General features: G+C 43.0%; 2 protein-coding genes across 2 annotated transcripts; both read right to left on the reverse strand.

Moving 5' to 3' along the window:
- Positions 1–8,837: 8,837 nt before the first annotated feature.
- zgc:112332 (retinol dehydrogenase 12) lies at positions 8,838–23,114 on the reverse strand. The gene is made up of 7 exons (XM_029696725.1): positions 22,440–23,114; positions 15,147–15,262; positions 12,791–12,946; positions 12,589–12,693; positions 10,182–10,391; positions 9,475–9,667; positions 8,838–9,359 (listed from the first exon to the last, which is right to left on the reverse strand). Exons 1-7 carry the CDS (start codon positions 22,451–22,453, stop codon positions 9,257–9,259), a joined length of 897 nt encoding a protein of 298 aa, XP_029552585.1. The 5' UTR covers positions 22,454–23,114; the 3' UTR covers positions 8,838–9,256.
- Positions 23,115–23,445: 331 nt separating this feature from the next.
- Positions 23,446–26,709, reverse strand: si:dkey-73n8.3 (retinol dehydrogenase 11). The gene is made up of 7 exons (XM_029696738.1): positions 26,579–26,709; positions 25,888–26,003; positions 24,947–25,102; positions 24,735–24,839; positions 24,378–24,587; positions 24,005–24,197; positions 23,446–23,902 (listed from the first exon to the last, which is right to left on the reverse strand). The coding sequence occupies exons 1-7, from the start codon at positions 26,590–26,592 to the stop codon at positions 23,800–23,802; spliced, it is 897 nt and encodes a 298-aa protein (XP_029552598.1). The 5' UTR covers positions 26,593–26,709; the 3' UTR covers positions 23,446–23,799.
- Between the last annotated feature and the right edge of the window lie 419 nt (positions 26,710–27,128).

Below are 27,128 nucleotides of genomic sequence, written 5' to 3' on the forward strand. Positions count from 1 at the left end.
CCTTTTAAACAATTAATGGAAACGTGTGCCTGCTAAAATAAAGGGATTAAATATATGTTTAAAAAATTATATATATATATATATATATATATATATATATATATATATATATATATATATATATATATATATATATACAGTTGAAGTCAGAAGTTTACAAACACTTATGTTGGATTCATTAAAACTCGTTTTTCAACCACTCCACAAATTTCTTGTTAACAAACTATTGTTTTGGCAAGTCGGTTAGGACATCTACTTTGTGCATGACACAAGTAATTTTTCCAACTATTTTTTACAGACAGATTATTTCACTTATAATTCACTGTATCACAATTCCAGTGGGTCAAAAGTTTACATACACTAAGTTGACTATGCCTTTAAACAGCTTGGAAAATTCCAGAAAATGATGTCATGGCTTTACAAGCTTCTGATAGGCTTGTTGACGTCATTTGAGTCAATTGGAGGTGTACCTGTGGATTTATTTCAAGGCCTATCATGGGAAAAATCAAAAGAAGTCAGCCAAGTATAAACACCATGAAATCACGCAGCCGTCATACCGCTCAGGAAGGAGACGCGTTCTGTCTCCTACAAATGAAAGTACTTTGGTTCGAAAAGTGCAAATCAATCCCAGAACAACAGCAAAGGACCATGTGAAGATGCTGGAGGAAACAGTTACAAAAGTATCTATATCCACAGTAAAACGAGTCCTATATCGACATAACCTGAAAGGCCGCTCAGCAAGGAAGAAGCCACTGCTCCAAAACCGCCTTAAAAAAAGCCAGACTACAGTTTGCAACTGCACATGGGGACAAAGATCGTACTTTTTGGAGAAATGTCCTATGGTATGATGAATCAAAAATGGAACTGTTTGACCATAATGACCATCGTTATGTTTGGAGGAAAAAGGGGGACGCTTGCAAGCCGAAGAACACCATCCCAACCGTGAAGCACAGGGGTGGCAGCATCATGTTCTGGGAGTGCTTTGCTGCAGGAGGGACTGGTACACTTCACAAAATAGATGGCATCATGAGGAGGAAAATTTTGTGGATATATTGAAGCAACATCTCAAGACATCAGTCAGGAAGTTAAAGCTTGGTCGCAATGGGTCTTCCAAATGGACAATGACCCCAAGCATACTTCCAAAGTTGTGGCAAAATGCCTTAAGGACAACAAAGTCAAGGTATTGGAGTGGCCATCACAAAGCCCTGACCTCAATCCCATAGAAAATTTGTGGGCAGAACTGAAAAAGTGTGTGCGAGCAAGGAGGCATATAAACCTGACTCAGTTACACCAGCTCTGTCAGGAGGAATGGGCCAAAATTCACCCAACTTATTGTGGGAAGCTTGTGGAAGGCTACCCAAAACGTTTGACCCAAGTTAAACAATTTAAAGGCAATGCTACCAATTACGAATTGAGTGTATGTAAACTTCTGACCCACTGGGAATGTGATGAAAGAAATTAAAGCAGAAATAAATAATTCTCTCTACTATTATTCTGACATTTCACATTCTTACAATAAAGTGGTGATCCTAACTGACCTAAGACAGGGAACTTTTACTAGGATTAAATGTGAGGAATTGTGAAAAACTGAGTTTAAATGTAATTGGCTAAGGTGTATGTAAACTTTCAACTTCAACTGTATATACAGTACCTTTGGAAAGTATTCAGACCGCTTGACTTTTTCCACATTTTGTTACGTTACAGCCTTTATTCTAACATTATTAACCCTAGGATCCATATGCTGGTCAAAACGACCTGGCCTAATGTTGTTTTTGCTGTACTGACACCCCCAATGTCATCATCTAATATCCCAGGAAATCATTAAACAATGTGTCTGTAATGTTCTAACATCCTATTTTTTTTTTGTAATTTCTTTTTTTTTAAGTAAAAAAAAAAAAAATTGCATCACTACCCCAAGTTTTCAAGTGTGAGTCAAATATGACCCTTATGTATTTCCTATGGAATTCACCACTTTGCACTCGTCAAACTGACCTTTCTTTTTGCTACAACAATAAAATCAAAGTAATTAATAAAATATTTACTAAATATCTTGTTTTAATGTTCATTAATCACCTTTTTCATTTCTCCTTTTTAACTCATTGAGTAAAAGGAGTTTCATAAGGAGGCTCATAAGAATGCTGCCAGATATACAAACAAAATGGTTTTACAGATGCTGGATAAGGAAGCCATTGGTGCCTCTGACTCAGAATCTGAGGTATCCAATTCAGATGACACAGACTGTGCCTCTAGGTCAAGTTGGAGTTGTGGATGCATTTGGTAGTCCAGCTGTCCAAGATGATTCTACAGATGAGAAGGACAACTCCTCTGAGGAGAGTTTAAACCAGTAAAAAGGGGTCTTATTGGAGTGCCCCTTTTGCGACAGTGTGGAGAGAGGTCAACAAAGAGGAACTAAAGGCCTTTATTGGCATGGTGAAAAGGTGGACTGTTTCCACACGGGAGCTATTTTTGGATCCACTGCAGAATCCAATGTATAAGGCCACCATGTCGGTCGGAAGATGTGAGGATATCCGTCGCTACCTGAGGCTTGATGAAAAGAGGACCAAAGTGTTCAGAGAGGCAACGGACCACCTGGCAGCCTTCCGGTATGTGTGGGACCTTTTCCTAGCGAACTGTAGAGGAAGGTTCATCCCCAGCTACTGCGTCACAGTGGATGAGCAGCTTTCCTCCAGACGGGACGCTTGGCATTCCGTCTAAAGAGTTTAATCTTGGGTTCATTAGACCACAGACTCTTGTTTCTCATGGTCTGAGAGTCCTTTAGGTGCCTTTTGGCAAACTCCAAGTGGGCTGTCATGTGCCTTTTACTGAGGAGTGGGTTCCGTCTGGCCACTCTAACATAAAGGCCTGATTGTTGGAGCGCTGCAGGGTTGTCCTTCTGGAAGGTTCTCCCATCTCCACAGAAGAACTGAGGCAATGGAAAGATGTGGGGTGATGAAAGAGAGCCATGTCACCAGCACTCAGAGCAACCAGGGCCAGAAGAGGAAGAGGTGCCAGCTCTTCCCAAGCGCAAAGGATAGAAAAGTCAGCTGCTGGTGTTCTCAGTGCAACACACCCGTCTGCAAAGAGCACAGTCACATGCTTGTGGTTTGTAACAAATGCATTGAGTAGCATAAGTCAGCATCACACACACGCACACTTTGTTCCTTTTAGTGTTCATGTTTTCTAAATTCACAAATGTTAGTGTTGTCGTTTATATTGATGACGAACTTTGTATTTTCAAATAAATATTTTGACATATTATAAAACATGCTTATTAAGGTGGTTTATTTTGTTTATTTTGTTCTTCACACTAAAAGGTTGAACGTGAAACCTTGATTGTAAGATTGATTGTAATAAAAATATGCTAATACTTTCAATAGCTGTTACGAATTTTCATAATATGTTATCATGGAAATGTGCTGGACTACTAAAAATCCTCAGCAATCAACACACAATACCCCATAACAACAAAGTGGAAAATGTTTTTTTAGACATTTTTGCAAATTTATAACAAAAAAAAACAGAAATACCTTATTTACATAAGTATTCAGAACATTTGCTATGAGACTTGAAATTGAGCTGAGGTGCATCCTGTTTCCATTGATCATCCTTGAGATGTTTCTACAACTTGATTAGAGTCCACCTGTGGTAAATTCAATTGATTGGACATGATCTGGAAAGGCACACACCTGTCTATATTAGGTCCCACAGTTGACAGTGCACATCAGAGCAAAAACCAAACCATGAAGTCAAAGGAATTATCCGTAGAGCTCCGAGACAGGATTGTGTCGAGGCACAGATCTGGGGAAGGGTACCAAAACATGTCTGAAGCATTGAAGGTCCCCAAGAACACAGTGGCCTCTATCATTCTTAAATGGAAGAAGTTTGGAACCACCAAGACTCTCCCTAGAGCTGGCCGCCCATCCAAACTGAGCAATCAGGGGAGAAGGGCCTTGGTCAGGGTGGTGACCAAGTACACGATGATCACTCTGACAGAGCTTTAGAGTTCCTATGTGGAGATGGGAGAACCTTCCAGTAGTACAACCATCTCTGCAGCACTCCACCAATCAGGCCTTTATAGTAGAGTGGCCAGATGGAAGCCATTCCTCAGTAAAAGGCCATGACAGCCCGTTTTGAGTTTGCCAAAAGGCATCTAAAGACTCTCAGATCATGAGAAACAAGATTCTCTGGTCTCATGAAACCAAGATTGAATTATTTGGCCTGAATGCCAAGCATCACGTCTGGAGGATCTTGGCACCATCCCTAAGCTGAAGCATGGTGGTGGCAGTATCATGCTGTAGGGATGTTTTTCAGCGGTAGGGACTGAGAGACAAGTGAGGATCGAGAGAAAGATGAACAGAGCAAAGTACAGAGAGATCCTGCTCCCGAGCGCTCAGGGCAAATAGCCACCCTTTGCCTTAATGACAGCTTTGCACACTCTTGGCAACCTCTCAACCAGCTTCACCTGGATTGCTTTTCCAACAGGAGTTCCCACATGCTGAGCACTTGTTGGCTGCTTTTCCTTCACTCTGCGGTCACGCTCAGTCAGGAATCACAGACAGTGTCAGCAGCAAAGCCCCCTGACACCACCTCCTCAATGCTTTACGGTGGGAAATACACATGCGGAGATAATCCATTTATCCACACTGCGTCTCACAAAGACACAGCGGTTGGAACCAACAAACTCCAATTTGGACTCCAGACCAAAGGACAAATTTCCACCGGTCTAATGTCCATTGCTTGTGTTGCTTGGCCCAAGCAAATCTCTTCTTCTTATTGGTCTCCTCTGAACAGTTGTTGTTGAGATGTGTTTTATTTGGGCTGCATTTATTTGGGCTGCAATTTCTGAGGCTGGTAACTCTAATGAACTTATCCTCTGCAGCAGAGGTAACTCTGGGTCTTCCTTTCCTGTGACAGCCAGTTTCATCATGGCTCTTGATGGTTTTTGCAAGTGCACTTGAAGAAACTTTCAAAGTTCTTACATTTTCCTCATTGACTGACATTCATGTCTTAAAGTAATGGTGGACTTTTGTTTCTCTTTACTTATTTGAGCTGTTCTTGCCGTAGTATGGATTTGGTCTTTTACCAAATAGGGATATTTTCTGTATGCCCCCCTTACCGTGTCACAACACAGCTGATTGGCTCAAACACATTAAGGAAAGAAATTCCACAAATATACTTTGAAGAAGGCACACCTGTTAATTGAAATGCATTCCAGGTGACTATCTCATGAAGCTGGTTGATAAAATGCCAAGAGTCTGCAAATCTGTCATTAAGGCAAAGGGTGGCTATTTGAAGAATCTTAAATATAAAATATATTTTGTTTTGTTTAACACTTTTTTGGTTACTACGTGATTCCATATGTGTTATTTCATAGTTTTGACGTCTTTGCTATTGTTCTATAATGTAGAAAATTGTAAATAATAAAGAAAAACCCTTGAATGAGTAGGTGTTCTAAAACTTTTGACCGGTAGTGTACGTACGTTTCAATATCAGTGTCTGTACAGTATGTCTGTGTGTATACGTTCTCACTACAGCATGAACCATCAGAATCATCCTGTTCGATTCCCTCTGACTGCTCTATCTTCATCTTAATGTTGTTCTGAGTGCAGCTCATCAGTTTGACCGGGACGTTGAGCTCTTGTTGTATTACGCCCATCAGCCTACTACTATAGTAAAGGCAGCACAGGCTTTTGCCAAGCCAGGTGAGAGGTGGGTGAACTCTGTTGTAGATTTCTGTAAGTGAGATCAATGAGTAGTCTAGTACCTTCAGGGGTGTTTCTAAGATTTGAGGACATTGGGGCCTTAGCCCAAAGCTAGAGGGGGACCCTAGTTGGGTGGGTCTGTAGGGATTCTCGCCGGAAGAACATTTTAATTTGAACAGCGAAATGCATCGATCTGGTGCACTTTGAGATGAACATTGAGAGATAAGATCAAATAAATATGTGTGTGTGTGTGTGTGAGCAGTCCACAAACTCACTCATTAATATCCCGGGCTAAGGTTAAACACTCAAGCCCGGGTGTACAAAGGCAAATTCCACCATACGTATAGCCAGGCCTAATCCTGCCTGATATGTGGTAGGCCTACAATTCAACTGTCACTCTCTATAAACAACTTTTTTTCTAAGTGGTTGAATATGGTTTGTCATTCCAGTTGCTTCGTAGAACAAATATTATCCTGTCACATGCCATTCATAGAAATAAGTGTGTACAACTTGGACAGTGTTCAGCATGCAGATCTCAAGCAAGAACACCACCCTCTGAAATAGGCTGCGTTCACACAGGCAGCCCAATTCGGATATCTTTTCCACTAATTGGTCTTTTGACCAGTCACATCAGATCTTTTTCCGAGCTGATTTGATTGGGCAAAAGACCAATTAGTTAAAAAAAATATCAGAATTGAACTGCCTGTCTAAAAGCAGCCATAGAAGATAGGAAAATAATTATTTCCAAAATGCAAGAGTGCATTCAGCTATTACAAAAATGTACATCACATTGTTACAAATAATTCTAACAGATTATTATACTTTTACTGTAATAATACAATGCCCTCTAATAAAATGCCATAGGCTACAACATATTTATACAATACCTTTAATAATATGTACTACAAAATTAAATCCAATACCATATAACATAGGCTGCATATACACAGGCAGGCCAATTCTGATCTTTTACTCACTAATTGGTCTTTTGACCAATCAGATCAGCTCTTTTGCCACTAACTGGGCAAAATAAAAGAATTGGGCTGCCTGTGTAAACACAGCCTAAGGGCTCAATTCAATCCGTAGCGCAGAAGATCTGCATTGTAGCGCAGTTGAAATTTAAAGGTAATTTCTGATTGAGCCGACATGCTTATGCAGCGTTTACTGTGAATGCGCTTTCTGTGAATGCGGAAAAATTGCCTTTAAAGGTGATTCGCGCTGTAACGCTGATCTTGAACCCTTAGGCTGCATTGACACAGACAGCTCAATTCTGATCATTTTTTTCCACTAAATGGTATTTTGTCAAATCAGATCAGCTCTTTTGCTAGTAATTGTAAATGCAGCCTTAATGTCTGAAAAGGGAGAAACAGAAAGGATGTATTTTCAGAGTTTTGAAACAGGACAAATCCGTCTACACCGGGCTCGGGCCAAAACGTGGAGTAACGCCCGTCGTTAGAAGGAGAAGTGGACCAAGGTGCAGCGTGGTAAGTGTTCATGATACTTTACTTAACAGAAAACAACCTCCCACAAACACAGGTGGAAAACAGGCTGCCTAAGTATGATTCCCAATCAGAGACCACAATAGACAGCTGCCTCTGATTGGGAACCACACTGGCCCCAAAACAGAAAACATAGACTTTCCCACCCGAGTCACACCCTGACCTAAACAAACATAGAGAATAATAAGGATCTCTATGGCGTGACACGTGGCCACTATATGGGAACAGAATTTGAGACATGAGTCACAACCATTGTCTTTATTCAGTCCTCAACAAATCAATTTTTTCCGTCTGTTTACTCATATACAACTACAGTAACACACACAGTCGGATGTTTACATACACCTTAGCCAAAAACATTTAAACTCCATTTTTCACAATTCCTGACATTTAATCCTAGTAAAAATTCCCTGTCTTAGGTCAGTTAGGATCACCACTTTATTTTAAGAATGTGACATGTCAGAATAATAGAAGATAATTATTTCTCTCAGCTTTTATTTCTTTCATCACATTCCCAGTGGGTCAGAAGTTTACATACACTCAATTAGTATTTGGTAGCATTGCCTTTAGATTGTTTAACTTGGGTCAAACATTTCAGATAGCCTTCCACAAGCTTCCCACAGTAAATTGGGTGAATTCTGGCCCATTCCTCTTGACAGAGCTGGTGTCACTCAGTCAGGTTTGTAGGCCTCCTTGCTCGCACACACTTTTTCAGTTCTGCCCACAAATTTTCTATAGGATCGAGGTCAGGGCTTTGTGATAGCCACTCCAATACCTTGACTGTTGTCCTTAAGGCATTTTGCCACAACTTTGGAAGAATGCTTGGGGTCATTGTCCATTTGGAAGACCCATTTGCGACCAAGCTTTAACTTCCTGACTGATGTCTTGAAATGTTGCTTCAATATATCCACATAATTTTTGCAGTCCCTCCTGCAGCAAAGCACCCCCACAACATGATGCTGCCACCACCACCATGCTTCATGGTTGGAATGGTGTTCTTCAGCTTGCAAGCCTCCCCCTTTTTCCTCCAAGCATAACGATGGTCATTATGGTCAAACAGTTCCATTTTTGTTTCATCAGACCAGAGGACATTTCTCCAAAATCTACGATCTTTGTCCCCTTGTGCAGTTGCAAACCGTAGTCTGGCTTTCTTATGACGGTTTTGGAGCAGTGGCTTCTTCCTTGCTGAGAGGCCTTTCAGGTTATGTCGATATAGGACTCGTTTTGCTGTGGATATAGATACTTTTGTACCCGTTTCCTCAAGCATCTTCACAAGGTCCTTTGCTGTTGTTCTGGGATTGATTTGCACCTTTCGCACCAAAGTACATTCATCTCTAGGAGATAGAATGCGTCTCCTTCCTGAGCGGTATGATGGTTGCGTGGTCCCATTGTGTTTATACTTGCGTAATATTGTTTGTACAGATGAATGTGGTACCTTCAGGCGTTTGGAAATTGCTCCCAAGGATGAACCAGACTTGTGGAGGTCTACACATTTTTTCTGAGGTCTTGGCTGACTTCTTTTGATTTTCCTATGATGTCAAGCAAAGAGGCACTGAGTTTGAAGGTAGGCCTTGAAATACATTCACAGGTACACCTCCAATTGACTCAAATGATGTCAATTAGCCTATCAGAAGCTTGTAAAGCCATGACACTTTCTGGAATTTTCCAAGCTGTTTAAAGGCACAGTCAACTTAGTGAATGTAAACTTCTGACCCACTGGAATTGTAAACAACTGCTGTAAACAACTGCTGGAAAAATTACTTGTGTCATGCACAAAGTAGATGTCCTAACCGACTTGCCAAAACTATAGTTTGTTAACAAGACATTTTTGGATTGGTTTAAAAATGAGTTTTAATGACTCCAACCTAAGTGTATGTAAACTTCTGACTTCAACTGTAGTAGTAATGCTCTTTACATATTGCAATCTACATAGTGAGAATATAATAACTGTAAAAAAAATCTGGCCAAAGCCACGTCGTGCACTATATCCACAATGTATTCAGTGCACTACATGAGGACTAGGGGGCCTTTGAAATGCAACCTAGTATCTTGTGTTCACTCCCAGGTGATGGCCAGCATCTTGCAGCTCAGTTCCCACAGTTTCTGGGCCAAGTCGTCATCAGAAGCTGTTCTGGAGCACCTTGCAGGCGCACAGTCGCTGTTCACACATAAACACAATGAGTGTCAATGAGCGGACATACAATAACTTACCTGATTAACGCTGTGTACCACTGTAAGTTACCCTTTCACAAAATCAAACAGTATGCGTGTACCTGTAGTATCCTCCACTCTCCTTCTCCAGTCCTGGCTCCACAGCACAGTATATGGAGGTCTGAGCTCCCTCGACAGAGGACTTAGTGAACGGCCGGAACACCTTGACCGCTACCTGGACACGACTGTTCAGGTGTCTCCATAGTTCTGACTGGACCACGCCCGGGTGGAGGGAGAACACACTCACACCGGTGCCTGCACACAACACACACGAGCTGGACGCTCAGTCATGTCATGATGACTAGTAGGAACAAGTTGCTTCTAGCCAGTTACAGGGTCAGATATTTCATCAATCTTAGGTTTGTAGGTAGACAGGATTATCCATAGATCATCTAATTCTGAATAGCTAACAGAAGGTTTGAGAGAGTCTTAAAAGTTGGAGAAACTAACATGCAGTGGCCCAAATGAACAAAGTCCTTTTCAGAGTTCCCGGAGGGTGCTTTGGAGCGGAAACATGACATGGTCTATTTGAGGATCTTATCAGGACGATGTATATGTTTGAGACAGTACAGTATCCTGTTATTAATACACACACACACACACACACACACACACACACACACACACACACACACACACAGAGGTGTCTACATAAAACATCTTGTGGAGATTGTGAAGAAGAGGAAATATTTTGAGTCAACTCCCATTCTCTGAAAGAAACATTCAGTTCTAGACCAGTTCGGCCATAGCTGTCGAGGGCAGCTCTTACCCTGCAGTCGTTTGGCCAGTGAACGTGTGCAGAGGACATTGGCCAGTTTGCTCTGTCCATAGGCCTTGACCTGGTCGTAGCTCTTCTCACTGTTGATGTCATCCAGTCTCATGCTGGTCCAGGTGTGAGCCACTGACGACACGTTAACGATGCGGGCTGGGGCCGAGCGCTTGATCAGGTCCACCAACAGGTAGGTCAACAGGAAGTGACCTACAGGAAGTCAGGGGTTAGGGACAGGTCAGGGAAGGGTCAATGAGCTGTGTGTGTGTGTTATTTCTGGCAAATGTGCCTGTTGTCAGAGTGTGTGTGTGTGTGTGTGTGTGTGTGTGTGTGTGTGCGCATTAGAATGTTTATGTTATCTGTAAAACTGGTAATGAACTGTCCTTAAATTATGTTCTCTTCAGTATGAATAGTTCAACAGTGTGTGTATCTTTACGGACCCAGGAAGTATGGCGAGAAATCTAACCGTTTTAAAAGAAACTATACTTCAGCAAAAGTCAGACTCACTTCTTTCTAAATCAGATTGAATTTCCGCCCTAATCCGTGACTGGCTAATAGCCTTACTGCCGGAGCTAAGGTTAAGACAGAGAGCAATTACTACATCCACGTAAGCCAGCCGCTAATTAGTTCTACATTTAGGAAGGAAATAGGGGCTAATATGCTGATTGACCATCTTAGCCTGCTTAAGAACATGCCTGCACTGATTTAATCTAGCTAATCTGATAACGCAGACGCACCGAGTTGGCCTAGTATACACAGTTGAAGTCGGAAGTTTAAATACACCTTAGCCAAATACATTTAAACTGTTTTTCACAATTCCAGACATTTAATCCTAGTAAAAGTTCCCTGTCTTAGGTCAGTTAGGATCACCACTTTATTTAAAGAGTGTGAAATGTCAGAATAATAGTAGAGAGAATTATTTATTTCTGCTTTAATTTCTTTCATCACATTCCCAGTGGGTCAGAAGTTTACATACACTCAATTAGTATTTGGTAGCATTGCCTTTAAATTGCTTAACTTGGGCAAATGTTTTGGGTAGCCTTCCACAAGCTTCCCACAATAAATTGGGTGAATTTTGGCCCATTCCTCCTGACAGAGCTGGTGTAACTGAGTCAGGTTTATATGCCTCCTTGCTCGCACACACTTTTTCAGTTCTGCCCACAAATGTTCTATAGGATTGAGGTCAGGGCTTTGTGATGGACACTCCAATACCTTGACTTTGTTGTCCTTAAGGCATTTTGCCACAACTTTGGAAGTATGCTTGGGGTCATTGTCCATTTGGAAGACCCATTTGCGACCAAGCTTTAACTTCCTGACTGATGTCTTGAAATGTTGTTTCAATATATCCACATAATTTTTGTTCCTCATGATGCCATATATTTTGTGAAGTGTACCAGTCCCTCCTGCAGCAAAGCACCCTCACAACTTGTCCCCATGTGCAGTTGCAAACCGTAGTCTGGCTTTTTTTATGGCGGTTTTGGAGCAGTGGCTTCTTCCTTGCTAAGCGGCCTTTCAGGTTATGTCGATATAGGACTCGTTTTACTGTGGATATAGATACATTTGTAACTGTTTCCTCCAGCATCTTCACAAGGTCCTTTGCTGTTGTTCTGGGTTTGATTTGCCCTTTTCGCACCAAAGTACGTTAATCTCTAGTTGACAGAACGCGTCTCCTTCCTGAGCGGTATGACGGCTGCGTGGTCCAATGGTGTTTATACTTGCATACTTTTGTTTGTACAGATGAACGTGGTACCTTCAGGCGTTTGGAAATTGCTCCCAAGGATGAACCAGACTTGTGGAGGTCTACAATTTTTTTTCTGTGGTCTTGGCTGATTTCTTTAGATTTTCGCATGATGTCAAGGCACTGAGTTTGAAGGTAGGCCTTGAAATACATTCACAGGTACACCTCCAATTGACTCAATTTATGTCAATTAGCCTATCAGAAGCTTGTAAAACCATGACATCATTTTCTGGAATTTTCTAAGTTGTTTAAAGGCACAGTCAACTTAGTGTATGTAAACTTCTGACACTCTCGAATTGTGATACAGTGAATTATAAGTGAAATAATCTGTCTGTAAACAATTGTTGGAAAAATTACTTGTGTCATGCACACAGTAGATGTCCTAACCGACTTGCCAAAACTATAGTTCTTTAACAAAAAATTGTGGAGTGGTTTAAAAATGAGTTTTAATGACTCCAACCTAAGTGTATGTAAACTTCCAACTTCAGCTGTATATATCTTAATAACAAGTGGAACCTTGAATCGTCTATGGCCCAGGGAATTGTCCCGTTCCACTATCGGCTTGACTTACTTTGGGGAAGGGTTTAAGCTTTGGTTACACCTCAGCATTTTATGGCAAATGCATTATGAAAGGGGCTACATGAATACAAGTTGATTTATTTATCTTACCCAGGTGGTTGACTCCGAACTGCATCTCGAAGCCGTCCTTGGTCTTAGAGTAGGGACACATCATGATGCCAGCGTTGTTGATCAGGATATTCACTTGCTTCTCCTCTGCAAACACCAGAAAAACTGTCACTGCAAAAGCTTTCCCTCCCTCCACCTATCGATCTATCCAGCCATCCATTCCTATACCCTGAAGGTTATCTACCCTTGTTAACCAGCTCAGCGAACTCTCTGATAGACTTGATGTCAGACAGATCCAGTTTGTGAACGACAATGTTTTCATTTCCACAATCTTCTGAGATCTCTTTCCTGGCACCCTCCGCCTTCTCCATGTCTCTACACGCCATGATGATGCGAGCACCTGAGAGGGGGTTCAAAGAGGTCAGAGGTTACACAGAGGTAGGTCATAAGGTTACTAGCACACGGGAGGACAAATGTGAAAGATGTTCATTTGTGTTTAAAATCCCTGAACATCATAGGATGGATCGTTCTCAACAGTTTAACTAAATATCATAGAAATCTCTAAAAACACAAGCTTAATATCTCAGTTTACAGAATATTCAACTGTTCATTTCACAGTGTTTGTCAGTAAAGAAACAGGCAACAGTATAAACTGTGTTTCTCATCTTCACTTGGCAAACAATGGACTGCTCATCCTATTTTAATGAGCCCGGCCCTGCTGAGAGGGCCTATGAGGGCCTATGAGGACACACACACACACACACACACACACACACACACACACACACACACACACACACACACACACACACAATAGCTGTGGTGGCCCAGTAATTATGGAATAGAAGACCGTCATTATTCCATGGGAGCGCTCCGTCTGGAAGCTATCAAAGTGCCTTTGTTCCCCTCTCTCCGCTCCGATGTGGGAATCAAAATTGTTTCCCAAATTTCCTGGCAGAGCAACCAATCATAATTAAAACACAAACGATAAACAAACAATTAAGAGGGAAGTTAGAGTTTGAGTTGAGCCAATCGCACACATAGTGATGATCCAGGGTGATTTCATGCTGACGGCGTTTATTTGACGCCGTTTATTTGTTCCACATGGATAAGTAGTGTGTGTGTGTGTGTGTGAGAGTGTGTTCTGCATTGGACATTGCAAACTTTTTTTTATTATCTAGCTGTTGTTTATAGTACATAATTAACACATTTAGTTATTCTATTTTATTTTACCATCACAGCAATTTTATTGAGTTAAATTAAAATATACATTTTAAACTACATGAAAGTGAGTTGACGGACAGAGGAAGGTAAGGATTCTAGTTTCAGATCTTTAAGTTAAAGACTGTTTTCCAGTAAGGCAAGAAATAGAATGTGATGCACGCAAGGCTTTGTCTTGGCCCAGCCTGTCTAGAAAAATAAAAACTAATTGTATTAGTAATATAATTATATTGATATTTCAATATAACCACTCTCTTTCATCTATTTCCTCTAGCCTACTTGACATCGTAAAGTATGATCAATATTTCCTCATATAACAAACTACTTTAGGAAATAAAATGACAGACAGTTATGAATCTTCCATTCCCAGCTCTAACCTCAGTTGTGAATGAGTGAAACGTCGTTCTGATAACGTCTTCTAACAAACCCCCGATGCTTGCAAAACACACACACATTCGCACTCACACACAAACACACTGTTGTGTTTTGTAAGAGGAAGTTGGTGCCACACAGAGCTTTTCAAGTGCAGCCAACGGAACAAATCAGACCACGTACGTAGAACCAGCTTTCATCTCACTCTGTGTGTGTGCATGCATGTGTGTGTGTGTGTGTGTGCATGCGTGTGTGTGTGTGTGTGTGTGTGCGTTCCATCGCATGCATAGGACGGATGTTTAGCGGTCTATTCTGACAATGCCCTCTCTGTCTCCACCTCTCCTGGAACTTTAATGACTGCTACTGAGAATATCATTAGACTAAAAGGCGCCTACACACTCGGTTTAGAAAAAAAAATGTTTTGTCCCTCGAGACAGCATAGTAACAACATAGCCTTCCTCAAAATAGTCAGAATTAATCTAAGATAAATCAAGAAATCTGTCATTAATTTGGAAGTTTTTGCCAAGGAGGTCTTAGTCGCACAATTTTACATATAACTAAACTGTTTGGTGCAGAATTTCTCAAGTGAAAGCATTTGAATGAAAACTAGTTGTCTCTCGTTGAAGGACAACAAATACTTAATTGAAGAATCCTGTCCATAGTTCCCACTCCTACTAGGAGTAGTACCAATCCCTGGCGAAGGGTGTAGACTTCGACTTGTGTGTGTTTTTGTTTAACTATCCTTGGGTACCAGAAGTCCTCACAAGGATAGTAAAACAAGGACAATTCGTGCAAGGCGGGACATTTTGCCGGTCCTCACAAAAACAAAAATGCTATTTTAGGCTATGGGTTAGGTTTAGGGTTAGGGTTACATATAGGGTTTGGGGTTAAGTTTAGGCTCAAGGTTAGGGTTAGGGATTAGGAAAAATAGGATTTTGGATGGGAATCAATTCTTTGGTTCCCACAAGGACAGCAACACAAACTGTGCGTGTGTATGTGTGCTCTACCTCTCTTGGCCAGGTCCCTGGCTGTCTCTTTGCCGATTCCAGTGTTAGCTCCTGTGATGATGACAGTCTGACCGTCCAGACGCACGTCACATGACCAGCGGCCACAGAAGAAGTTCCTGACAGAGTCAGAAACACACAGCAAGAGAGAGTCAAATACACAAACAACACAGTCATTCAACATAGTCAATCAACACAGTTGAACACAGTTGAACAAACACAGTTGAAATCGTTTTGAGGATGTGGTAAGACAGCTTATTACAGAGACAGGAAATGTAGTAATATTACAACATAACACAACAACATACAATACACATATTACACACACACCAGTGGAGGCTGTTGAGGGGAGGGCGGCTCATAATAATGTCCGGAACGGAACAAAAGGAAGACATGTGTTTGATACCATTCCACAGATTCCGCTCCAGTCCTTACCACAAGCCCGTCCTCCCCAATTAAGGTTCCACCAACCTCCTGTGACACACACACACACACACACACACACACACAGAGCAGATAATCAGAATGTCAACTTAACTTAGATGTCAGCAAGACAGTTAAATAACTAGCTACTAGTAAGAATACTAGCTAATGAGCTGAACCAAATTATGAAATGTTAATCATTTGGCTTATGATTAACTGTAGATAAGTGAAAAAGGTTATGATCTTCTATGGAGCATACGACTAGATTAAATATGAATTCAGTAAATTGGCTACCAAACCTGGATAAATAATAGATTGTTTTAGTAAAAACCAATAATAAAATGTGTTATGAAGTAGAAATATGTTTTTGTTTTAATTTACTTTACAGTTTTTCTCAATCGCTTTGGCTCAATTCTCGAATGAGAATTCTTTATTTCAAAACAATAAATTCAAATCTCTGAACAATTAGTTTCTTGTTCACACCAGATTTGAATTTCTTATTAATTTAAGCAAATTGCACGTGTTTTGGCACTTGTGTGCAAAAAAGTAAACATAATTGTCTACAATTTGCACAATAACTACGTGCACATGGCTGATCAAAACTGATGAGTTGATTCTCAGTGAAATTGTTCACTCTTCACAACATTCTTTCATCATGTGAGCCATTACATGCAAAATGATCCATTCAATGATCAAAATCAGTCAGACACATCTATATGCCATAAATATCTATGACATGGAATGTTTGTGATGTCTGCTAAATTGGCAAATGACCTGCCAGGTGACAATCTTACCAATCAACCAATCAAGTTTGGAAGCATATATATGGAGCTTGTCCACAGCACAATCACTACCATTTAAGAACATGGAGGAACATCACTACCCTGAACAGCAGCTACAAGCTGGTGGAAGAGAGATAAGAAGGTGTGTAAGAATGTGTGGTGGTGGTGTTAGGGGGAAGACATAATAGAGGAAGAGGTAGAAGGCAAAGAATAAGAGTCCCTGATCAAATCAGAGCCACAATTGTGGGCCATGTCATAAACCATGGTCTTACAATGGAAGAGGCTGGTCGGAGAGTACAGCCTAATGTAAACAGGTCCACAGTGTCATAAACCATGGTCTTACAATGGAAGAGGCTGGTTGGAGAGTACAGCCTAATGTAAACAGGTCCACAGTGTCATAAACCATGGTCTTACAATGGAAGAGGCTGGTCGGAGAGTACAGCCTAATGTAAACAGGTCCACAGTGTCATAAACCATGGTCTTACAATGGAAGAGGCTGGTCGGAGAGTACAGCCTAATGTAAACAGGTCCACAGTGTCATAAACCATGGTCTTACAATGGAAGAGGCTGGTCGGAGAGTACAGCCTAATGTAAACAGGTCCACAGTGTCATAAACCATGGTCTTACAATGGAAGAGGCTGGTCGGAGAGTACAGCCTAATGTAAACAGGTCCACAGTGTCATAAACCATGGTCTTACAATGGAAGAGGCTGGTTGGAGAGTACAGCCTAATGTAAACATGTCCACAGTGTCATCAATTGTGCAAACATTCCGTAGGGAAAACAGGTAAATATGTACTTGTTCTTTACTTTTGCTACAGCATTTAATTCACAACACAGCAACTATTGTAAAAGTAAATGCAAGTCTGAAAATCACAATGTACTGTAAGATATGAGGAATATACAGTAGTACAGCCCGAATTGGATACAATATACTATCTGTAACATGATCTATTTGTGAATTCTGCATGTCATATATTGGACTGCACAACAACCTCATGCTGGTGGCAGAGTAGCAGTATTCAGCCATCAGCAAGAACAAAAAATTTGCAAAATGGTCATAGCCAACAATTCCATCAGGCTAAGAGATCCAAAGTGCAATCATAAATGATGACTATCTTTGCAAATATCAATTGTCAGCATTTCCACTATAGACAGATTTTTTTTTAAAACAACAACAAATGACTATGAAACAACTGTACAAGGTGCCATTTGAGAGGAATAGTGCCAGAGTGAAGGAGCTGAGGTACCAGTATGTCCTGGTAGGAGCTGTGGTACCAGGTTGTCCAGGTAGGAGCTGTGGTACCAGTATGTCCAGGTAGCAGCTGTGGTACCAGTATGTCCAGGTAGGAGCTGTGGTACCAGGTTGTCCAGGTAGGAGCTGAGGTACCAGTATGTCCAGGTAGGAGCTGTGGTACCAGTATGTCCAGGTAGAAGCTGCGGTACCAGTATGTCCAGGTAGGAGCTGTGGTACCAGGTTGTCCAGGTAGGAGCTGTGGTACCAGTATGTCCAGGTAGGAGCTGAGGTACCAGTATGTCCTGGTAGGAGCTGTGGTACCAGGTTGTCCAGGTAGGAGCTGTGGTACCAGTATGTCCAGGTAGGAGCTGTGGTACAAGTATGTCCAGGTAGGAGCTGTGGTACCAGTATGTCCTGGTAGGAGCTGTGGTACCAGTATGTCCTGGTAGGAGCTGTGGTACCAGTATGTCCAGGTAGGAGCTGTGGTACCAGTATGTCCAGGTAGGAGCTGTGGTACCAGTATGTCCAGGTAGGAGCTGAGGTACCAGTATGTCCTGGTAGGAGCTGTGGTACCAGGTTGTCCAGGTAGGAGCTGTGGTACCAGTATGTCCAGGTAGGAGCTGTGGTACCAGTATGGCCAGGTAGGAGCTGTGGTACCAGTATGGCCAGGTAGGAGCTGTGGTACCAGTATGGCCAGGTAGGAGCTGTGGTACCAGTATGGCCAGGTAGGAGCTGTGGTACCAGTATGTCCAGGTAGGAGCTGTGGTACCAGTATGTCCAGGTAGGAGCTGTGGTACCAGTATGTCCAGGTAGGAGCTGAGGTACCAGTATGTCCAGGTAGGAGCTGAGGTACCAGGTTGTCCAGGTAGGAGCTGTGGTACCAGTATGTCCAGGTAGGAGCTGTGGTACCAGTATGTCCAGGTAGGAGCTGTGGTACCAGTATGTCCAGGTAGGAGCTGTGGTACCAGTATGTCCAGGTAGGAGCTGTGGTACCAGTATGTCCAGGTAGGAGCTGTGGTACCAGTATGTCCAGGTAGGAGCTGTGGTACCAGTATGTCCAGGTAGGAGCTGTGGTACCAGTATGTCCAGGTAGGAGCTGTGGTACCAGTATGTCCAGGTAGGAGCTGAGGTACCAGTATGTCCAGGTAGGAGCTGCGGTACCAGTATGTCCAGGTAGGAGCTGCGGTACCAGTATGTCCAGGTAGGAGCTGCGGTACCAGTATGTCCAGGTAGGAGCTGCGGTACCAGTATGTCCAGGTAGGATCTGCGGTACCAGTGTGTCCAGGTAGAAGCTGCGGTACCAGTGTGTCCAGGTAGGAGCTGCGGTACCAGTATGTCCAGGTAGGAGCTGCGGTACCAGTATGTCCAGGTAGGAGCTGCGGTACCAGTATGTCCAGGTAGGAGCTGCGGTACCAGTATGTCCAGGTAGGAGCTGTGGTACCAGTATGGCCAGGTAGGAGCTGTGGTACCAGTATGTCCAGGTAGGAACTGTGGTACCAGTATGTCCTGGTAGGAGCTGTGGTACCAGTGGTCCAGGTAGGAGCTGTGGTACCAGTATGTCCAGGTAGGAGTGGTGGTACCAGTATGTCCAGGTAGGAGCTGTGGTACCAGTATGTCCAGGTAGGAGCTGTGGTACCAGTATGTCCAGGTAGGAGCTGTGGTACCAGTATGTCCAGGTAGGAGCTGTGGTACCAGTATGTCCAGGTAGGAGCTGTGGTACCAGTATGTCCAGGTAGGAGCTGTGGTACCAGTATGTCCAGGTAGGAGCTGAGGTACCAGTATGTCCAGGTAGGAGCTGTGGTACCAGTATGTCCAGGTAGGAGCTGTGGTACCAGTATGTCCAGGTAGGAGCTGTGGTACCAGTATGTCCAGGTAGGAGCTGTGGTACCAGTATGTCCAGGTAGGAGCTGAGGTACCAGTATGTCCAGGTAGGAGCTGCGGTACCAGTATGTCCAGGTAGGAGCTGCGGTACCAGTATGTCCAGGTAGGAGCTGCGGTACCAGTATGTCCAGGTAGGAGCTGCGGTACCAGTATGTCCAGGTAGGAGCTGCGGTACCAGTATGTCCAGGTAGGATCTGCGGTACCAGTGTGTCCAGGTAGAAGCTGCGGTACCAGTATGTCCAGGTAGGAGCTGTGGTACCAGTATGTCCAGGTAGGAGCTGCGGTACCAGTATGTCCAGGTAGGAGCTGTGGTACCAGTATGTCCAGGTAGGAGCTGCGGTACCAGTATGTCCAGGTAGGAGCTGCGGTACCAGTATGTCCAGGTAGGAGCTGTGGTACCAGTATGGCCAGGTAGGAGCTGTGGTACCAGTATGTCCAGGTAGGAACTGTGGTACCAGTATGTCCTGGTAGGAGCTGTGGTACCAGTGGTCCAGGTAGGAGCTGTGGTACCAGTATGTCCAGGTAGGAGTGGTGGTACCAGTATGTCCAGGTAGGAGCTGTGGTACCAGTATGTCCAGGTAGGAGCTGTGGTACCAGTATGTCCAGGTAGGAGCTGTGGTACCAGTATGTCCAGGTAGGAGCTGTGGTACCAGTATGTCCAGGTAGGAGCTGTGGTACCAGTATGTCCAGGTAGGAGCTGTGGTACCAGTATGTCCAGGTAGGAGTGGTGATACCAGTATGTCCAGGTAGGAGCTGTGGTACCAGTATGTCCAGGTAGGAGCTGTGGTACCAGTATGTCCAGGTAAACCATTGGTGTGCACGTGGTACTTTGTACTTCAATGATGCCTGTACATACTTCTTGAAGTGGTAGATGCCCATAAGAAAACATTTCCACTTTACTAAACTGTCTGATTCTAGAGTAGGCTATGTAAAACGAACTTTATATTTTGTTTCTGTGTTACTATACAGAGAATAACGGAGCTGGAAGGACACGAAATGACCCACATTCTTGTTTTTATGGAGAGGCTGGGTTCAATCTGGCCAAAGGCAGGAGATGTGGCCACAATCTCATTGGATGCAGAGCCACATTTGGCACACCAGGCCAATGTGGGGGAAATATTCCAATGTGTGCTGCCATTTCTGAGAATGGTGTGAGCACACATATTCCACACATTGGGCCCTATAACACCCAACTTCTCCTGTCCTTCCTAAATACACTCTACAGAGACCTAATACCAGAACATCAAAGAGGTTTAGTTAGACCAGATTTGCCAAATGATGTAATTGTGTGGGATAATGTCAGCTTCCCCCGAACCAACAGTGTTAGGGAATGGTTTACTGCACATGAAAGGATATCAATGGCTTTTCTTCCACCATACTCCCCATTCCTGAATCCGATCGTTTTTTTCAGCATGAAGGTGGAAAGTATATGACTATCGGGTACAATATCAGATGTCTCTGTTAGATGCCATGAATGCTGCTTGTGAGGACATCACACGTGATCATTGCAGGGGATTGTTGCGCCACGCAAGACGATTCCCCCGGTGCATCGCAAGGAAAACCATCAGATGTGATGTTGAAGAAAATCTCTGGCCAGACCAACAAGAGCGACAGGATGTCCACCAAGAAGAGGGGGCCTTTTGTAGTGTTACGTACTGTGAGGATGTACTTTTTTTTTACAGAACTACCGCAAGTTTTCATTGTCGCGGGGGGTTTGGCATGGATGTCATTTTGTGGCAAATTCTGTTCAAATTCTGTTCACTATATATGTAAGAAATATGTTAAAATGGACATGCAAATGTCAATTTTCTGTTTACATGTAACATATTGCTACAAAAATAAATGTGCATATCCTTTCTGTGTACTACAGTATTGACATTTACCTACTGTTGAAATTGGACGGTAGCGCTCCATTAACAGGGTTGGAGTGAGAACCTACAGGACGGTAGCGCTCCATTAACAGGGTTGGAGTGAGAACCTACAGGACGGTAGCGCTCCATTAACAGGGTTGGAGTGAGGACCTACAGGACGGTAGCGCTCCATTAACAGGGTTGGAGTGAGAACCTACAGGACGGTAGCGCTCCATTAACAGGGTTGGAGTGAGGACCTACAGGACGGTAGCGCTCCATTAACAGGGTTGGAGTGAGGACCTACAGGACGGTAGCGCTCCATTAACAGGGTTGGAGTGAGGACCTACAGGACGGTAGCGCTCCATTAACAGGGTTGGAGTGAGGACCTACAGGACGGTAGCGCTCCATTAACAGGGTTGGAGTGAGAACCTACAGGACGGTAGCGCTCCATTAACAGGGTTGGAGTGAGAACCTACAGGACGGTAGCGCTCCATTAACAGGGTTGGAGTGAGAACCTACAGGACGGTAGCGCTCCATTAACAGGGTTGGAGTGAGGACCTACAGGACGGTAGCGCTCCATTAACAGGGTTGGAGTGAGGACCTACAGGACGGTAGCGCTCCATTAACAGGGTTGGAGTGAGAACCTACAGGACGGTAGCGCTCCATTAACAGGGTTGGAGTGAGAACCTACAGGACGGTAGCGCTCCATTAACAGGGTTGGAGTGAGGACCTACAGGACGGTAGCGCTCCATTAACAGGGTTGGAGTGAGAACCTACAGGACGGTAGCGCTCCATTAACAGGGTTGGAGTGAGGACCTACAGGACGGTAGCGCTCCATTAACAGGGTTGGAGTGAGAACCTACAGGACGGTAGCGCTCCATTAACAGGGTTGGAGTGAGAACCTACAGGACGGTAGCGCTCCATTAACAGGGTTGGAGAGCCCTGGACTAGTCTAATAGCAATTTAATGTCAATATCCTAAAGTGGTAACAATTTGTTCAATGTTTCATAATTACAACAGTAATAACAGTTCTTATTTGAAGAAAAATAGTCTGTACACTGAAAGAGAAAATGACTGCCACCATAGCATCTTTGTGTTCCCCAATATAAATAGTCATTGACCTACCTGATTGAATGCATTCCTTTCCCAGTGACCAATCTTTCTCCTCAACACCCCAAGTTCGTCTATACAAGTTTCCTCTCAACTCTAGGATGTATCAATGAATACATTCCTCAGCGTTGCAGCCCGCCCACCCGGCATCTGTCACACTATGGGTGCGTTCCAGCCCGTCTTTGTGCTGCGAAAATATTTATTTTATTACCATAATATAGTAGTGGTTAATCGAGAACTGGTTATGGTTGTTTGTTTGAACAGTGGTTAAATTAATGAATTAATAAAATAGCTTTTGACATTTTAACTTATTCTCCAGATGTTGTGAGATCTTACAATATGCTCAGCACGACTATATTGCATTACTGTCTCGAACTAATGACTGCTCAGGGGTCCTCTTTTGACCAATTTCCCCAGGAGTGGAGTGAGATGTAGGTCAGTGCGCACCGGACGATTTGGAAAATGTGGCGCTCGACATCGATTCAGTGAAGTTATTGCCTTTTATGTGATTAGTTCATTGATCGGATACGTTCAGTTTAACAATTCTGATAACCTACCGGTAGCCAATTCGGTTTTTGTAAAGGCCTAGCCCACAATGTTTGTTCCTTTTCCCTAGAATATAAAAGGACACCAAACGAATTGGCTGATTATGGCAGTTGACATTACTACACGTTTCGCCCTGAACAAGGTATGGCACACCTTGCCAGTCAGAGAACAAACATTTACAAATATTTCCTAGTTAGAATAATATAAATTGAATTTCCTGGAAGAGAAAAAAATTTGGCTTCATCGTCGTCATCGTCTACTGCTGTTACGCGACGTCAATGTGCAGATCGAGCGCTCATTTTAAGAGGTCGTCTTGTGGTTTGAAGCTTTGACCACTAGATGTCCCCACAGGCCAATTATAGTGATGCTTGTCAGACCTTTTTAGTCGTGTTCTAATAAATCAAAAAGAGAAAGCTATTGCTGGTCTAAATAATAGTCAAAAGGCCTAAATTACTCCCAACAAGAAAAGGCAGAATGTTGGTACAGTATTTGATAGCATTTTACTTTCTCCAGAAAGCACAGGAATCAAAGGTGTAAAAACAGAAGAGAATTACATGATTTAGTTAAACTGAATATTTGACATATAGCTTTCCTTGACCAGTCAGTCTCAGATAGTTTACTGACTGCAACACTAACTGTAAACATTCTATAACCTATCTGTACCACTTCCACCTACCCTCACCATCAGCCACATCATGCATCACCTGTCTGTCTGCCTCTTCACATTTATCATTTGACATAGGACTTATGATAGCAACATTTTCTCAGTATTTGATGTGACAGAAAGAAGCAATTTGGTGTAAAGATAGCATTAATATTGGGTGTCTGTTCATCTCCAGCAGATGCCCAGTAGATGACAGCTAACAGCCCAGAGTTTGAGAGCGGTGCCTTCATCACTACCAGCCCTGGCACACACTGCCTGTGCACACCCACTGAGAGAGAGAAAGAATCATTTTATTTTACACCCTTATTTCATGGGTAATCAAGTACAGTACACATTAGTGTTCAGGGATGAGAGGTGAAAGGTCACTGACCTATAGTAACCCCCAGAGGTGAGTTCAGAATCAGGGGTCAGGATGCAGTACAGAGTGGTGTAGGCTCCTTCTGCTGGCGTCTTGAGGAAGTAGCTGAACTTCTTAAATATGAGCTGTAGGGGGCGCTTTATGTGACGCATCAGATCAGTGTTCACTACCCCCGGGTGCACTGCATAGGCTGTCACACCTAGAACTGTTAATACACACACACACACACACACACACACACATTGTCCAAGTAGTCAGGGCCTCTTTGCTCTGTTTCAACCACAGAGTGATGGTGGTTAAGACACGAGACACTCACACTGGTGTACGCTTAGATCCATTCTCTACAGGATGCTACATGCATGGAAACACACACACCCATACCCACCCGCGGTCCTCTTGGCCAGCTCTCTAGTGAACAGTATATTAGCCAGTTTGCTCTGGACGTAGGCCTTGACAGGGTGGTATTGCTTCTCACTGTTCAGGTCCTCAAAGTGGATCCTGCCCATGGCGTGGGCCGATGACGACACAGTGATGACACGGGAGGGGGCGGAGTGCTTCAGCAGATCCAATAGGAGGAAAGTCAGAAAGAAGTGACCTGGAAAAAGGAAACAGGAAATAGTTAATAAGGATAGGTTTCAATCAATGGCAATCAATCAATGATAATGGAGAGAAAGAGAATTCTTTGTGTGGAAAAAAGTGTTGCTTGCAGTCTTGTTAATAAACCAGCCGTTCTGTCTCGTACCCAGGTGGTTGACTCCAAGCTGCATCTCGTATCCATCTACAGTGGTGCTGTAAGGACAGGTGGCCACACCTGCATTGTTGATCAGGAAGTGAAGCACCTTCTCCGCTGGGGGACAAAAAGAGTCAGAACACCTCTGCATCGGAGCCCTGACAGTATGGTGTTTTATAGGTTTTACAGTATATGGTGTTGTGTGTGTGTGTGTTTTAACCCACTGTTGTAGATGTTTTCAGCAAATTCACAGATGGACTTGGTGTCAGCGAGGTCAAGTTTCCTGGCTTCCACCTTGGCCCCTCCCATTTCCCTGACGATGACACTGACCGCAAGCTCCGCCTTCTCCATGTCCCTGCAGGCCAGGATGACGCGTGCACCTAGAGAAAGAGAACCCTTTTTAATGAATTGTCTTCACACTTTCAAAAAGTATCAAACAACCATACTGTCCATGATGTCTAGCACATTTCTGACACTTCAGTAGCCTGTAAAACTCCCAGGATACACTGCAATGCACCCCCACTGGTTCCTACCTCTCATTAATAATATACCCTGAAAGTCACCTTTCCATAGAGAGGTCATATTAGTGTGTACAAACAGTTGGCAAATCGGTCGGGCCGACTTCAGTCCCGTGACGATTGTGGGGGTCGTAGAGCAAAACGGTGTTCGCCAGTCTCATCTTTCCATTGAAGAGTCATAGAGTTTGGAAGCTACAGACGTTTCCGTGAGAAGACCAATTTTCGGTATGTCTCCTGGTCTGACAAACAGAGCTGTAGCTCTGCCACCTTTCACCGCAGATACGGAAGGCCGACATCGGAGGATGTGGTGTATTGAGATGCAGCCCATGCGTCTAGCTTAAACAGACAGATTTTTATGGGGATGTTTGTATTATGCTAATTCGATTTCCATGGGGGCGCAAATATCAAATCGAATTTTATTAGTCACATGCACCGAATACAACAGACTTTACAGTGAAATGCTTACTTATGAGCTCCTAACCGACAGTGCAGTTTAAAAAATACGGATAAGAATAAGAGATAAAAGTAACAAGTCATTAAAGAGGAGCAGTAAAATAACAATATATGCAGGGGGCTACATTGACTATAAGGGAGACAAGAGAAGCAATAGAATATAGAGGAAGAGAATTTAAGATTGTGTGGTCTACCTCTCTTGGCCAGGTCCATGGCTGTCTCCTTGCCAATGCCAGTGTTAGCTCCCGTCACGATCGCAGTCTTCCCATCCAGACGAACATCAGACGACCAGCGCTTAGTGATCAGGGACCTTGAAAAAGAGAGAGCCAATATGATAAACAAATAAGCTGTTTGACATTTGTTGTTGATATTGACTGGGACAACACAATTCATTGCGTTAATATTAACAGCATAAATGTTGAATCGCAGTTATTTTCCCTTTGATGGTCTTACATCTATTTACAGTAGAATCATAGGGATTGGTCTTGCATCTATTTACAGTAGAATCACAGGGATTGGTCTTACATCAATTTACAGTAGAATCACAGGGATTGGTCTTACATCTATTTACAGTAGAACCATAGGGATTGGTCTTACATCTATTTACAGCAGAATCATAGGGATTGGTCTTGCATCTATTTACAGTAGAATCACAGGGATTGGTCTTACATCTATTTACAGTAGAATCACAGGGATTGGTCTTACATCTATTTACAGTAGAACCATAGGGATTGGTCTTACATCTATTTACAGTAGAACCATAGGGATTGGTCTTACATCTATTTACAGCAGAATCATAGGGATTGGTTTTACATCTATTTACAGTAAACTCATAGGGATTGGTTTTACATCTATTTACAGTAGAATCATAGGGATTGGTCTTACCGGATCTTTTCCATCTCTGTGTTTCTGATAGAAAACTGATATCCTCTGGGGAGACTTCAGAAATCCCCTCTTCAACCAGTCTGTCTTTCTGTCCACTCACAGAAACGGATGTGCTAGAGGACGCTGTGTGTCGAGACTCTTGTGTGTGTGTGTGTGCATGCAAGCATATATATGTGTGTGTGTGTGTGTGTGTGTGTGTGTGTCATGTCTCCAAATTGTTAATGGACTATTGATAGGCCCCAGATAAACCATTCTTTCATCAGGGGAGAGTTGTATCTAATTCATTACTGTGTCTTAGAGAAACTCTTTCTTACAAAATGTGTATCTGAATAGTAACAGTATTCTGTGATAAGTAGAGACGTGGAAGGAGTTAGTCAAGAGAGATATCCAGCCGGAGCCTCATCCTATTAGTGGGCCACCATGTGACTGGACTGTGAAAACCTAATGTCACATGTATGGTTAGTAAAATCTCAGGTCCCTACATAAGAATGGAGTCACACACTTCCATACAGGTTCTGTTTCACCTCAGGTGTAATTCAAGCCTGTCTAA

This window comes from Salmo trutta, chromosome 2 (genome assembly GCF_901001165.1).
Source record: "Salmo trutta chromosome 2, fSalTru1.1, whole genome shotgun sequence".
In the NCBI taxonomy this organism is placed as follows: Eukaryota; Metazoa; Chordata; class Actinopteri; order Salmoniformes; family Salmonidae; genus Salmo; species Salmo trutta.